The sequence below is a fragment of the Ziziphus jujuba genome, chromosome 5 (genome assembly GCF_031755915.1).
Source record: "Ziziphus jujuba cultivar Dongzao chromosome 5, ASM3175591v1".
Lineage (NCBI taxonomy): Eukaryota > Viridiplantae > Streptophyta > Magnoliopsida > Rosales > Rhamnaceae > Ziziphus > Ziziphus jujuba.
In genome coordinates this window covers 8,339,431-8,354,385 of record NC_083383.1, presented here as the reverse complement: position 1 = coordinate 8,354,385, position 14,955 = coordinate 8,339,431, and the positions used below count along the sequence as shown (strand labels likewise).

The 14,955-nt window shown below is 35.2% G+C and overlaps 2 protein-coding genes and 2 non-coding genes across 5 annotated transcripts; all 4 read right to left on the bottom strand.

Annotated features, from left to right (window-relative positions):
• Positions 1-154: 154 nt before the first annotated feature.
• On the bottom strand, positions 155-2,267 carry LOC107420253 (uncharacterized). Of its 2 annotated transcripts, XR_009638954.1 has the most exons (4): positions 1,519-2,267; positions 1,133-1,348; positions 832-924; positions 155-594 (listed from the first exon to the last, which is right to left on the bottom strand). XR_009638954.1 is itself a non-coding variant. In XM_016029151.4 (3 exons), the coding sequence occupies exons 1-3, from the start codon at positions 1,777-1,779 to the stop codon at positions 514-516; spliced, it is 558 nt and encodes a 185-aa protein (XP_015884637.1). In that variant the 5' UTR covers positions 1,780-2,243; the 3' UTR covers positions 155-513. The 2 variants fall into 2 exon arrangements, 1 of the variants encoding a protein (XP_015884637.1); XM_016029151.4 differs by lacking the exon at positions 832-924 and having other exon boundaries at positions 1,519-2,243.
• A 3,969-nt stretch (positions 2,268-6,236) lies between these two features.
• Positions 6,237-6,317, bottom strand: LOC112492142 (small nucleolar RNA R16). The gene has a single exon (XR_003056483.3). It is a non-coding gene; the product is annotated as a small nucleolar RNA R16 (small nucleolar RNA).
• Positions 6,318-7,127: 810 nt separating this feature from the next.
• On the bottom strand, positions 7,128-7,216 carry LOC112492143 (small nucleolar RNA R16). Its single transcript, XR_003056484.3, has one exon. It is a non-coding gene; the product is annotated as a small nucleolar RNA R16 (small nucleolar RNA).
• Positions 7,217-9,018: 1,802 nt separating this feature from the next.
• LOC107420192 (uncharacterized) lies at positions 9,019-10,749 on the bottom strand. Its single transcript, XM_016029092.4, has 3 exons — positions 10,311-10,749; positions 9,875-10,213; positions 9,019-9,568 (listed from the first exon to the last, which is right to left on the bottom strand). Exons 1-3 carry the CDS (start codon positions 10,623-10,625, stop codon positions 9,062-9,064), a joined length of 1,161 nt encoding a protein of 386 aa, XP_015884578.3. The 5' UTR covers positions 10,626-10,749; the 3' UTR covers positions 9,019-9,061.
• Positions 10,750-14,955: the final 4,206 nt, after the last annotated feature.

The following is a 14,955-nucleotide window of genomic DNA, read 5'->3' as shown; positions in this document are numbered from 1 at the left end:
TTTTTTAAAATTTTTATTGTTTTTCTTGACAGGTCCCTGCTTAATAAAAAAGGCCTCTTTTATATCATGGTAAAATCCAATTCCATATCCATGTACAAGTTACATTAATATATTCTACCGCCCACATACATTTACGTCAAAAAAATAAAAAATATAAAAACAAAGAAAGTTCTTCATCAACGAGTACTTTTCATACAACTTTCTTATCCGATTTGTAATAACAGTAAATTAAAACCCACAAGTTATTGGGTTTACTTAAAAAAGGATATATGTATATATATATATATATATATATAAACACTTGGATTTACCCTTAGTTTTTCAAGGGAAGTGGTGCATGAGTATGATTGTATGATTTAGATAAATGGATAAACTTAAGTAATATGCATAGCAAGCTGTGTAACTATCGATACACTAAAATTGTGTATTACTCCAGGTCATCCCCATTTTCTCCGTCTATATTTAAGCAAGGTCTTGCAACCACAGAAATCAAAGGCTACAAAATTCCAGTTCTCAACTATTCCCAACTTCGGTAGCATTCACCTGGCTTTTTTTCTCTGCTTGTAGCAAGTCCTTTCGTGATCCTCTACTGCTCTGCACATCATAACATTAAAATAAATAAAATAAACCAAAATAAGTTAAAATCACCAATAAAATGTTTATATATAGTTCGATTTTAAAGTGCCAAATTATTGAATTCGATTAAAAATGAGAAACAATTACCGCATTTGGAGAACTATCAAGGGTTAAAAACAAGTTTATATTTATTCAGGCACCCGGAAAAAGGAGACAAAAAAAAAAAAAAAAAAAAAAAAGGGATAAAGTGCGAACCTCTACACAAATTTTATAAATTCGAGCAGAGGAATAATCTGACAGTAAAGCCAGACTAACCCCTTTTCAATCTGAAACTATACATCTCACCCTCTGTCGATTATTTTGAGAAAAATGTCAAAAAGGTGGATTTGCCTGAAACTTTGTATATTGAAACAAATCCTAAACAATCACCGATCATACGTAATATTTAAAATGAATAGAGCAATGAAATAGAACTTGACCTTTGAGCAAATCAAAATTGGTGGTAGAGAGAGAAAGAAAGGGAAATATGAACAAGGGTTGGGTGCTTATTACTCACCGTTGACTGAACTGGAGGTGGATCCATATTGATGGAGCGGATTGACATCTTGGCAATCTCCGAAACGGCGGCGTCTCGAATGGGAGCAACATCACTGGCTAAATGCTCGTAAGCAGCTTCAAAAGCCTCCTGCCAAAAACGAGGCAACCGAGCATTGCTGCTGTGCGTGTACAAATCCCACATGTGCTGAACCACCTTCTCTCGCTCCTCCACTTCCTTTTATTATTATTATTATTTTTTTATTTTTTTTCCCATCCCCGCAAACCAAAAAAAACACAATTCAATTTCCATATCTCAAAATAAAAAATAAAAAAATTAAAAAATAAAAACAAACAAAGAAACAGAAAAACCGGAAAGAGTCTGCCTGGCTGGGCTGGAAACCATACCAGAATATCGAGATCGTCCAAATTCAATGACCCAAAGTCATCAGAAAATCTGGCGAGGTTTCCGGCGGACCATTTGAGGGTGACGGAGCCGGTGAGCATGGACCAGAAAGCAAGTAGCAGAATCGCTGCTAAAACCCAGAATTTGTAGCCACTCTTGCCCAACACGCCACTTTCTGAACTCTCTTTCCTCACAACCGCCGAGGTTGTCGTTAATGGTAGAGACAGCGATGGAGCAGCTGTGGTTGCAAAGTTGTCCTTCATCTCAGCTTTTTTTCTACTCTGAATTCTGTGTACGGTTTGGGTGATCCAGCAAAGAGAGGTCGGTACAAAGAAGAAGCAAAAGAGAGAGAGACACAGAGAGCAAGTGAAGGAGGAATAACTATGGTTGTATTTAGATATGAATAGTGAAATTGAATGAGTGGGTAGGTGGGGCTTCACACTTCTCAATTAATTGGAGAGAATCGCTTAGCTGCTTGCTTTCCCATTTGTCACAAAACTACATGCTTTTCATTTCTCTCACTGTTTCCTTCTTCACGCGGCCAAGCTCTTAGCTCCATTTCACCGACTTGGTTTGACCATAAGTATGTATGGTACCACTGCATACCCTATGGTATAAATACAATATTATATCGAGCTTCTTTATTCACCGGCATCATACCTTCTAAAACGTGTTCACGATCAACATGTGAGAAAGTTTTATAACTTTAATTTATCATTTAATTGAAATTCTTTAATAACATAAGTATCTTTTGAATCTTTTTTTTTTTTTTTTGGTTTCTCTATGAATAAGTTTGTTTTTGTGGGACCAATTAACAGAAAATTTTGAAAATTTTAGGAAAAACAAATATATATATATATATATATATATATTATGATAGATCTCTGAGCTGCTGATGACAAATGGTCGGTAACGAATAATTCCCTCACACTAGTACAAAAAAACTCCTTAATTGTAACTTTGAATTATTTCTGACGCAAGGATGACATCATAAATTCTCCATACGCAAGTTGATTCAATTGATCGTACTCTGTCCACTATTCTATCGTTTATCGATCACTTAACCCACAGTCACCGCTTGATCTTTATTTTTTCAGCTTTTCGTCACTTTCTATTTGTTTATCGAATCTAAAAGATTTAATTAGTATAAATTTTCTACATAAACGATACGTATTGGATGAAAATGTTGACCATAAAGTGAGAGTTAGGCTCTAATAGAACGGGAGATGAAATTGATGGCAAACCCACTGATTTCTAAAAAATTTGTCTCTAAGTACCAAATTTCTCCTTGTCCTTGAAGACCGACCCAAAGTCAGCATCTGAATTCTATATGAAAACTCCACGTCACCACCTAGTCAAGAAAATATAAATTATGCAACAGGAAAGTGGCCTTTTCAATGGTGGGGATAGATGTCTGGCTATTTTCATTGTCGGCCGAAACAGGTTGTTTATTTTTCGTTTTAGGTGTTTGTTTTTTCAGAAAAGTGAATAGGTCCCAATTGCGGATGAGTGGCATTTAGAAGCTGAACGTGTTAACAAAGTAGGACGAATCAACGAACAGAATAAACCATCTAAGAACAACGACGTGCTCTGTCAATAATCAGTTCTGATAAATAAATAAATAAAAGGAGAAAAGATTTATCACCGATTCCGAATGCATGCATCGCAATCATCTTCGAAAAACAACTGCTAAACATATAATGGTAGGACCCATGATTTAAGTTTAACCACCACTAGAAGGGATTAGATACGATCCCACCCACAAATCCATCCAAAACTGAAAGTCAAAAATTAAATCCTATTGGAAACTTTTGTACCAAACCAAGAAATTCACTAAGTATACACCAATTTAAGATTCAAAAACATGTTTTGAATACCAAAAAGTCCAAATACAAAATTAGTGGTCCCTCACAATTGTGTGGTTAATACCTAAACTTCACCCATTGCAATTTGGGATTTCAAAGCATTTAGGTTATTTTTTTATGATTAAAAAAAAAAAAAACCTGAAATCAGACAGTAGTCACAGTATAGTTGGACAGAAACCAGTTGAATATCATAGAAAAGCTATAACAATACAATTGACTAGAACGTATCTACTGCTGTTGCTATACTTCTACTGGCAAACATCTAAATAGTTGATTGACAGAAGCAGAGAAGCAGATGAACATAATCGAATCTCATCTCGAGGTAAGTGGCAAGAGCTCTTATTCCCAATCAAAATACCAAAGTAATCAAATACTTAGACCGTGATGGAGCCTCTAAATATATTTTTTCACACAGCAGACTAGTGCCAAGAGGCTGGAGAGGTTCTTAACACAGTTCAAACAAACAGGTGGTGCTTTTTAGCGGAGCCAACAATCAGAAGAGTATTTGCCATGATCCAACAGGACAACAAACTACCCCAAAACAGGTATTTTATTTATACATATACATAGATAAACATACCTCCACCTGATGGTTATCCCTGTCTACCTAGACCAATATTAAAACAACCACCATTTGCTTGACGGACCACTGGTCTACTATGGTTGAAAGAGACTCCAAAATCTCACTATGTAAAATTAATTGATTACCCTAGTACTTGAAATGTCGTTAACACGAACAAAACTATAACACAATAACAATAGAACAAGAAGTTTTCCCATAAAAATAAAACGACAGCTGCTATGCTTCTGCAGACTTGCTCATTTTGTTTGCCAGAATCATGGAATCAAATAAATATTAGAAATTCCAATTTTGACAATCGAACCATAATCATAAAATATGTAATCTCACAATCACATAGTCCCACACCTCTCAATTCTCCTCTCATTGATAATAGCATTGGCTTTTTGCATTGCAAAGTTCACACACACTAAATTTTAGAAATAGCAATGCCAAAATCTCATTTGCCACTGAAGTTATTATGCCATTGCAAAAATACAGCAACACATCAATTTTTCGCGTTCTAATTGGAATTTCCAATTTTTGGCAATGCCACTCTATGGGACAAATTTTACACCAAACTTAGAATTAGTAAAATGAATCCTATGTCATTCATAGAATTAATTATTATTATTATTATTTTTTCTATTTAGTGAATACCATTATTACCATTTGATATGCCTCACCAAATTTTAAGATTGGCTGTCCGATGGTACATACTAAAAAATAGAACTGCTAAATTATAAACATAATTAAATAGTTATGGAAACCACACATGGTCTATTTTTACAAACTAAAAACAAAGTAATATTAATTAATTCAAATTATAGGATTCATAAACTTGATGACGGAAGAAACCAATACCAAATTTTGCCATAAATTCGGCACCAAATTCGACATTGACAAAATTTGGAATGCCCCATCAGAGGAATCAAATGAAAGACAAATGCTATATTTTCACAATGGCATATGACCAGATACAATGCAATTGGAGATGCTTAATGAGACCTCCATCAGCCATTTAGACAATACCAATGCCCAAAATATAACATTACAACTCCATTTGATGTCTCCAATGGAAAATGCCAAATATTGTTGCATTACCATCAATGGATCCCAAACAAGAGAAGATTTTTGGTACTTTCAGATTACCATACTCCCCTCTCACATGCAAATTGATGCTACATGTAAGCGAAGGTAAGTTACATTAACTGAATTTTTCCCCCCAACCTAATGTACATAGTCTAATCATTTATTGAGTTAAAAATTATTACCACTCACGATTGCAATAAAAAATGCTTAAATATAGTATTAGATTTGAGCAAAATATCCCATGAACCACGACTTCGTATGATCCCCAGACAGAAAATTGTGCAGGGCGAAACCCGGCCACATGTTTTCCATGTCTAGGAACCACCAAGTCACGCGACTATGCAATTTTTGCTCTTAGAATTGAGATACACCATCGAAAAACTGGTGCCAATCTCAAATTTAGAAATCAAATTTAACATTGGAAATGTTTTAATGTCAAATTTTAACATTTACCACTCCAACAGTAAAAGTAAGAAAAACAATGATGCCAAATTATAAATTTCATTTAACGGTGAAAGGACGCAAACATGACTTACATTAACCAAAAACAAAATAAAAATAATTATTTATAAATGGTTTCAGAATCCACATAAACTATGATCATGGAACCCATTGCAAAAAACAAAAAATCACAAAGTGCCAAATACTTAACAGTGATATATTATAGAAATCTACATATACGTTCAATCAATACAATTATTATCTCCCAGATAGTCTAGTTTCTTCAATTATATTATCTTTATTATCTCCCACATAGTCTAGTATTTCTTCAACTTTGTTGAATTAAATTACTCCATTTATTGAAGCGATTTTTCAACAAAATATATACTTCCCACCCACAATGAACTGAAATCTAAAATACTGAAAGAGGAAAGCACCACATGCTCTTAAAGAAATTATGTATTCTAAATAGGATTAAAATCCTAGGAACATAAATATAATAAGGTAAAATCAAACAATGAATCATAAGGTACCGTTTGCAATTGCAATGTTTTATTGCTTATTATGTATAAATAGTTATTGGTTATTAAAATTACTCTGACATCTCAACCCAAGCTAAGGTAAAAATAAAACCAATAACCAACACAATTTCATATTTGAGTTTGATTTTATTTTTTCATACAGTTTATTGACACGCTAATAAAAACACATTTTAAAAATGACACCATTATGGGTAAATGATAAATACGCCAAAGGCATATTCGATGGCATCAGATAATAAGCGGAGTTTTGTAGTCAACACTGTTCATCAGAGCGAATAAACAAATTATCATCGCTTGCCATCCTTGGAAAAAGGGGGAAAAAAAATTTGATTCGTGTATAATGAATGAAGAAAGCTTGTTGACATACAAACGACATCTATGCCGTCGAAACAAATCAATACCGAAGAGAGATCAAACTTCAAATTAGAGGCTGGGGACAAAATGTGAGAGACGCTGAAAAAAAAAAATTCTTGAATTGTGTTGTCACTTGGCAATTTAAGAGATAATAAAGTATCAAGCTGAATTACATATAAGCCTTTGAAAAAGATAAAAACAATTTAAGAACAATTTAAGCAGTGTGGGAAACAGATATAAATTGTCAAACCAATTAAGAAGCTTTTCAGGAACAATGTTACCAAACACCACCAGCACAATAGATTTGTATAGTTCTGCTCAGAAAGTGCATATCATATCATAAGACGACTTCAAACGTCCAGACATATTAAAGCATCATCATCATTGCAGGCCAACTACAGAAACAGACACAAACAAAGAATATGATTTCACAATTAAACATGGCTATATTAAACAAAAGATGCTTAATTTCTTCACATTTCAATGAAGAGGAAATCTCTGTGTTTACCCCAAAAAAAAATTTGAAAAAGGAAAATTCCATGAAAAAAGAGTTGGGGACCTCAGAGACATTCCACATGGTGGAAATTGCAGACAATCAACACGGCATCAGATTCTGACCGCCCGTCTGCTTTGTCTCATCACAGACAGTTACACCTCAAAGATATCAAGGAATTAGAGGGGACAAAAAAAAAGCCACTATAGCCGACTTCAACAGAGTAAAAACACCTTTCTTAAAAACCTAATTGGATAAAAAAAGGGAAGGCATCAGATAATAAGCGGAGATTATGTCTGCAGTTAATTCAGTGTGTAGTATAAGTGATTTTTTGATTTTACATCATTTGCCAGCCCTTTTTTGCAAAACCAACAATAAACGCATAAACAAAGGACCAAACCTTCAAAAGCCACAACTGAGCTAAATTACTAACAGCATATATTCATAGCAGAAAGTTCCATAGTATAAACAAGATCATTATACCATGATCAATTAAATGGCATCAGAAAAAAAAAAGGATCACCACAGAAAATCAGTATATCAATAAGCGTTTTAGTAATAATATTCATCACCTGCCATTATCCTACGCATTTGAATAGAAGACAATAAAAGAATAGACAAGGAAAAGTAACCAAAAATTTCGGTAGGTCCATTTGACGCCAAGGCAAAAACCAAATGTGCAATGGGCTGGTAAGCCAACCTTTGAAATCTCTGCATCAGTTATATCTCCTGTGGCATTAAGATTAGCAAATCAGGAGAGGGTAAACAGATGCAAAATGTTGTAACTACACCAAATCGAAACCCTAAAGGAAAGAGAACAAAAAACAACAAGAGGATCGGAGATCGGATATCTGTATGTTATTTTCGAAAGTTCAAAGAAAGAAAACATCTTATAATGCACAGAATTGAAGAAGAATGGAAAGGTGACGGAAGATTTAAGTATAGTGAGTAGAGAATGAACGCCTAGTTCGGATTAAGATAGAAAACACAAGAGCTAAGAAATCAACTGCTTGCGGCGACAAACTTGTGGAGGAGAAGATGATTTTCTAGTTTAAATAAGGATTTTGATAAATTAGGGTTTTACATCACAAGATGAAAGTACCGTTATACCCCATTACTTATATACCTATGATAGCCAGCTGGCGCTTTTCCCTTTGCCCTTTATATTTCGCTTGGTGACTTTAAGAGCGCTTTTCTCCTTTTTTTATTTTTATTTTTTTTGATAAATTCTTGTTTTAAAATTTTTTTTGTGATTATTTCTTTTCTTTGTTTCTACATATAAAAAATAAATAAAAAACAATAATAATAAATGTAGTGATAATAAGAAAAGAAACTGAAAACCATGGAAAATCATAATACGGTATAAGAATTTCAGGATCAACTAACTAAAACTCATAGTACTAATAATAACGTATTATAATATTAAAGATAATACATTAAATATGAAAGTATTAAAAAATAATTTTAAAATTTGTGAAAATAAACAAGCCTGAAAATGACTAAGTACTTAAAAATAAAGCAAATGATTTTGAAAATAATGATCTGTCGCAGGTTTGCAAAAACAAGCCCATTAACTCCTAATATTTGCATTAAAAATTCAGAGGCGTGTTTGTTTTATATTTATTGATTCTATATTATAATTTCTCAAGAAAAACCTATTAGTTCTCGGTAAGCCAAACTAAACCAAATTGACCATCATCAGTTCAGTTCAGATCAATTTTGCCTTTGGTCCAATATCTCAACTTTATTATTATTTTTTAGATTTTTATTTTTTTAATAATTTAAATCTAATATTATTAATATCTTTAATTAGATATTTTTAAAATATACAATTAATTATAATAAAATATTGAAAAATTATATATAACGCTCAGATTGATTCGGATTGTTTTGGATTAAAAATTATCTGAAATGGTTTGAATCAATTATGTTGGTTTGGTTGGTCCACCCTAATGCTCGCATATGTAAAGTCATGCAACATGCATGGTGCAAAAATTAACTTGATTGTTATTTTCCAATGGAACTCATCAAATCTGTTTACTTTCCTCTTTTTTTATCTTCTCTCTCTAATTCAACAATTGCCGTCTTCAAAGAATAAAGACAATTTTGCTTTGATTTTTAACCTATATGTACACCATCCATATATATCCTCTTAGTTTTTTTTTTTTTTTTTTTTTTTCTTTTTTAATTTCTCTTTAATTAGCTCTCTCCAATCCCACTACTATCTTCCTTCTTAAGGCACTCAGCCGGCGGCATAAAATAATCAGTGGACAAACCACGAATATTAAAATCAATCTCTTCAATCCTCCACGTTTCTTCAATCTTCCTCTTATGGTGAAGTGCTTCTCCATATCTATAAAGCATAGCGGAAGTCTTACCTGAATGAGCTATGTTAATCCCATCCACGTACCTATAATCTCCAATCACCGACTCAATACTCGTTTCCCAAAACACATTGTCGTTCCCCTTTACCGATTTTATCCTCACCAACTTGGTGTCTTCAAATTTCACAATCAGTCCTGTTCGCTGGCTGAAGTATCCCCATATCGTATGCCGCACGATCTCCGTGTGGTCCGTACTTTGTGCTTTCAACATGTTCGTGGCCGTGTCGAGTTTTAGAACGAAACAGTCTTCTTCGTTTATGGTTTTCTCTCCAATGCACACCGCTTCCAGGAACAAGTTTGCTGTGGACCTCGGATCTAATCCCTATTCATGTAAAAAAACAAACCAGATCATATATAATGAATATGTGTGTGTGTGTTAATATTGCACATCCCAAATGTCGGTCAATCACATAAAACCCACCTGTAATAGTGGGTTTTATAATCTGATAACAAATAACCTACCGGATATAATTGGTGTATTACATGTATGCCTTTATAGCAAAAACTAGTATATATATATATATATATACACACACACATATGGTCAGGATTATGTATTTTGTAAATTACATATAATCAGACATCCATACACATCATAGTAATGTTGACATGTATGTATTTATATTACCTGGAAGAAGCGACGCAGGGGTCTAGGAGGGCCTTTGTTAGGGTGGCAAGGTTGAGAGGAAGATTGACTCCAAGCAAGTTTGCCATTGCTTCCTGCACAGACCTTGAATCCGGAAACAACCAATTCCAAGTACCACATTTCTGGGTATTTTTGCCAAAGCACGAAGCCACCGACTTCATTGTTGCCTTTGGCTCGAATACTACCACCACCCTCATGCATTGCCGAACCCACCATCTTCACCTGCCCAACTGCATACATACTGCTCTTTGCATTCAGCGCCGGCAATCCTCCCGTCGCCGCTACATATTGCTGTACTATATATTTCGCAGTAGAAGCTTCCTGTTCATATATATGTACAATTTTCTCTAATAATGTCATTGAAAATCATTTGATAACATTTTCTGAAACACAAATATATGCAAGGTGATATGCTTACAATGGAATCACATGCATCATTGATAGGACGAGTGAGAGCGTCGTCTGATTGGACCTGAAAAGGGATCAGAGGAGAACCAACAAGTTTAAGCAGAGCTACAAACTCATTGTTTGAACGAGATGAGAGATGAGAATTATTATTAGAAGCAGAAGCAGATTTATTTTCGGCGGATTGAGCTTTCATCAAAGCTCGCAAATTCTGCCAGCGTAAAGCGGCATTGCTGCCCATGTTGTTGAACATTTCCTCGGGGATTGGAACTTCAAGGACGGTGTCAAGCCCATCTTCTTTGTCATAGTTAGGACAAAGCTTCCTCATAGATAGAGAAAGAGGAAAAGGAATCCTGTAAAGATAAAAATTACAAAACAGATACCCTCCCTCTTTCTCTCTCTCTCGTCTTCTTTTTTTTTTTTTTTTTTTTTTTCCCCCCCTAAACTACTGGGTTATGGATGTGCTTCAATGGGAATATGGTGGGAAATTGGCAATGAGATCACAGGGAATTGGAAAAGGAAAAAAGGGTCTGTGTTGTGCCTAAGGTGGTCCTTGAGCGTAGGTCTCGTACGTGGGGGGCACGATTTTAGCGGCACATATTTAGTAACTTTATGTTAGGAAAATATTTAGTAAGACATTTTTTTTTTTTTTTGGGTACTTTTTATGGGACTCGGACAGTCGGACCTCTACCAATATTTTACAACGGCACCACTATGATGAAACACCCTGTGAAACAGTTTGCTGGTAAACAGTTTGGGTTTTGTGTATATCTTCTGGTAAACAGTTTGCTGATCTGTTGGCATATATAGCAAATTAAACGAAGTTGTCAATTAACTTAGATACGATTATTGTTATTTTTTCCGTATTAGCGTTACCGTAATATTGTTGATTAGGTTGACTCAGGATTTTCGCTTTGCACTAGGCTTTGACTCCAGAACAAATTATTGCATATGTCTAGCTTTTTCCACCTGGTATACATGTAGATCTGTTGTTTGGTGAAGGTAGTAGTTAATTTGATGGTGGTAAATCCAAAGTTGTTATGAGTTTGAGCCCTAGACTAATATATATTTATATATAAAATGAAAAAAAAAAATAAAGGAAAACAACCAAAATTCTGACAAATGTATTGAAGAAAAAAAAAAAAAAAAAGCCTCGTATCATCGATCTGTTGAAAATATCAAAACCGAAATTAACAGTATTATTTAATCAATAGTTACTCCTAGTCCTAGACTATCGTTTGGGTACAATTAATTATGAGATCCAAAGCGATTATTATATGGATTTCTTTATCTCATATTTTGATAATTGGTTTGGTTCAGATTAAAATTGAAATAATCAATGACCAAAGAAACAATTTGTTCGTATTGATGAAGATCAACCAGCACAACAGGGATTCACTTGAAGTGGAGTAAGAAGAATTAGTTTAAGATAAATAATGATTTAGAAGATGTCAAGTAATAGTATATAGTCTGCTCTTCTCTAAATATGCTGGATGGAAAAATTGGTTGACGGTGGTTATATATAGATCCACCGCCAGCCAACTCAAATGTGTGCAGTCTTATGGATAAATTATCCACCGTCCGGGATCCGGCCCATATCCATCCATTCCTCCTCTTGCAGGAAAAGGAGCCCACTGAAAAAGCAAGAGCAGAGAGACATGGGATCTTTCTCTGCCTCTAGCTAATAATTCAACATGTGGATGATCCAAAATAATTAGGGTTATTTTGAAAAATAACCATTCCGTAACATAATTTTTGAAGAATAGCAAATTTTTTTTTTTTTTTAAAAGCTAGCTATTTTGGGACAAAAATATTCTTGATAAAATTGAAAATTACGCAAAATATTTTTCTTACCCTTTCCTTCTTCTTTTACACAGCCGTTCATGTAAGGGTTTCTCTAACAGGCCACTCTTTGCATCTCATATCCTCTCACTCTCATTTTTTTGTATTTTCTCATATTTGAAACTAAACTCAGGTAAAATTTTTATCTTTTTTCTTATTAGATGAAAGTAAGGAAATATGTATTTTTTTTCTTTTTTCTCTTTCTCTTTTTTCTTGTATTTTTTGTTAGTTTTGGAATTTTTAAGCTTTTTATTTAATATGGGTATGCAAGAAGTTAATTTATAAGCTGTTATATGTGATTTTAAAGATACTTAGATGGCATATGGTTTGAAAATAGAGAAAAATTTGCGTAAAACTGAAAAATTACGAAAAATAGTAAAAACGGAGGAAATTTGGCGAAAAAGATGAACTTCCGCCATTTTCCTCCAGTTTGTCAGTTTTCACAAGCTTTCTGTTAATTTTTTGCCAATTTTCCGCCAAGTTTCCGTCAATTTTCCGCCAGTAGGAAAAAGCTATATTTGGCCCAAAAAAATAAAAAAGAATCAACTTTTTAATACAGTTAATATGTTTGTTTAGTATTATTCAAAATTTTATATATTTATTAATTTAGTTTAACGTTATTCATTTAATTTTATAATAAAATGGAAGATGATGATATTGTAATTGCTGTTTTATACAATAGAACATTGGTACAAAATGGTAAAAATATAATGTTTTTCGTCAGCAAGAGATGCACAAAATCAGAGTTAGAGGATGAAATTTTCAATTCTATTGAGATAGATCGAAATGAATATTTACTAAAGCTAAAATAGATATATGGACGATGTGCAAAAAAGTTGCATCCTACAGAAATATATTGTGATAGGGATGTGATGTAACACCCCGTCCCAATGTACAACGAAAATTTTCCAACTTTAACCGAGGTTGACCGTTGATCGTTGACTTTGACCGTTGACCGTTGACCAAGAGGTCAAAAGTTGACTTTTTGACTCGGATGGAATTCTAGGTTGACTGAGATACTGTTATGAAATACACATTGGCACGAGTTCGTAGACTAGTAGCACGTAAAACACGGAGCTACGGTTTGTAAGTTATGGGCAAAACAAGTCGAGATTCAAACTGTCCAAAAGATGCCGGAAGTTGATTTTTTATGGTTGTAGAATTTTGGTTTGACTTTTGTATGGTTGTAAAGTGCTCGTCGATACGAGTTCATAGACTAGCGGCACGTTTAAATTGGACACTTGGTTAAAAAGTTATAGACATATGAAGTTTTCCGAATACCGTAATATTTTATTATATCTGGCTTAAGTGAACAATGATACCACGTGTCGACATCTAAGAGGTCCACGTGGGTGAACAGTTTCACCCATGGTGGCTTTTATTTTGGCAAAACGATGGGGGAGGAGAGAGAAAGAGAGAGAGGAGAGAGAGAAGGAGAGAGAAAACCACCGGCCACCACTAGTTGGCCATTGTCCGGCCACCGGAGGGCCACACGCGCCACCCCACTGCCTCCGCCTCCTCAATTCCAACCGGCCACCCAAATTTCACAGTCAACCGACCAGCGACTCGTCCAAATCGTAGCATTTTCCGGCGACGACGATTTTTCCCCTCCACCACCGGCTACTGCCGTTTGACCCATTTCCGGCCATCTTCAGGCCACACGCGCCAGCCACCCCTCACCACCTCCTCATTTCTGGCCAGCCCACCAAATTTCACGGTTATGGGATGTAACACCCCGTCCCGAACCATGTCGGAAATTTTTGCACGTTGACCGAGGTTGACCTTTGACCGTTGACCAAAGGGTCAAAAGTTGATTTTTTGACCCAGTTGGAATTCTAGGTTGACTAAGGTACTATTACGAAGTACACGTTGGCACGAGTTCGTAGACTAGTAGCACGTTGAAAACGGAACTACGGTTTGAAAGTTATGAGCAAAACAAGTTGAGGTCCAAATTGTTCAAGGGGTGTCGGAGTTGACTTTTTATTCATGCAAGGTTGAGCTTTGACTCATGCATGGTTGTGAAGTGCTCGTTGATACGAGTCCGTAGACTAGCGGCACGTCCGATTTGGACACGTGGTTTGAAAGTTATGAACCTGTAGAGTTTTTCAAATACCGTATTATTTTAATATTATTTTTTTAACGTGTAACGATGTGCCACGTGTGACTTAATGAAGGTGACCATGTGTCACCATGTTGAGAAGCCACATGTCAAACATGTGTAATATCAAATTATTTTTATTATTATTTTAAATAATAATATTATTATTTGATTATTTAATTAATTTTCTTTTATTTCTTTTTCTTTTTCTTTTTTTTCTTTTTCTTTTCTTTTCCTCACGTGGGAAAACACCTTCTTTTTTTTTCTTCTTTTTCTTTTTTTTTCCTTTCCCTTTCCTTCCCTTCTTCTTCCCCGAGCCCGACAGAGACAAAACGCAGAAATTTTTTTCTCTCTCTCTCTCTCCTTTGACTCTCTCCCTCTCCCTGTTTGACCACCGTTTGGCCGGATTTCAGTAGCCGGAATGCCACACGCGCCAGCCACCGGTGTAGCCCACCTCCTCGCGACCTCAGCCACCAAATTTCCCGGCCAGCCGCAGCCGAACGCGCCCAGATCAGGCCGATGAAGTCCGCGGCGGCGACTTGAAATTTTCCGGCGATTCTCGCCGTTTCCGACCAACCCAGCCCGACCCATACCTCTATCCCACCATTTTCGACCCCTCTGAGTCCAAATATGGCCTCCAATCTCAAAAATTCGAAGCGGTTTGCGAGGTACGAAGGAATCAAAACCGACCGAAGCTTTCCGGCCACCTCCGACGAAA

Coding starts and splice junctions, on each gene's coding strand:
- LOC107420253 (XM_016029151.4), bottom strand. CDS start 1,779: ATGAAGGACAACTTTGCAACCACAGCTGCTCCATCGCTGTCTCTACCA. Junction 1,349..1,518: donor TGGACGATCTCGATATTCTG/GTATGGTTTCCA, acceptor TAATAATAAAAG/GAAGTGGAGGAGCGAGAGAA. Junction 595..1,132: donor CACCTCCAGTTCAGTCAACG/GTGAGTAATAAG, acceptor TATGATGTGCAG/AGCAGTAGAGGATCACGAAA.
- LOC107420192 (XM_016029092.4), bottom strand. CDS start 10,625: ATGAGGAAGCTTTGTCCTAACTATGACAAAGAAGATGGGCTTGACACC. Junction 10,214..10,310: donor ATGATGCATGTGATTCCATT/GTAAGCATATCA, acceptor ATATATGAACAG/GAAGCTTCTACTGCGAAATA. Junction 9,569..9,874: donor CCCTGCGTCGCTTCTTCCAG/GTAATATAAATA, acceptor TTACATGAATAG/GGATTAGATCCGAGGTCCAC.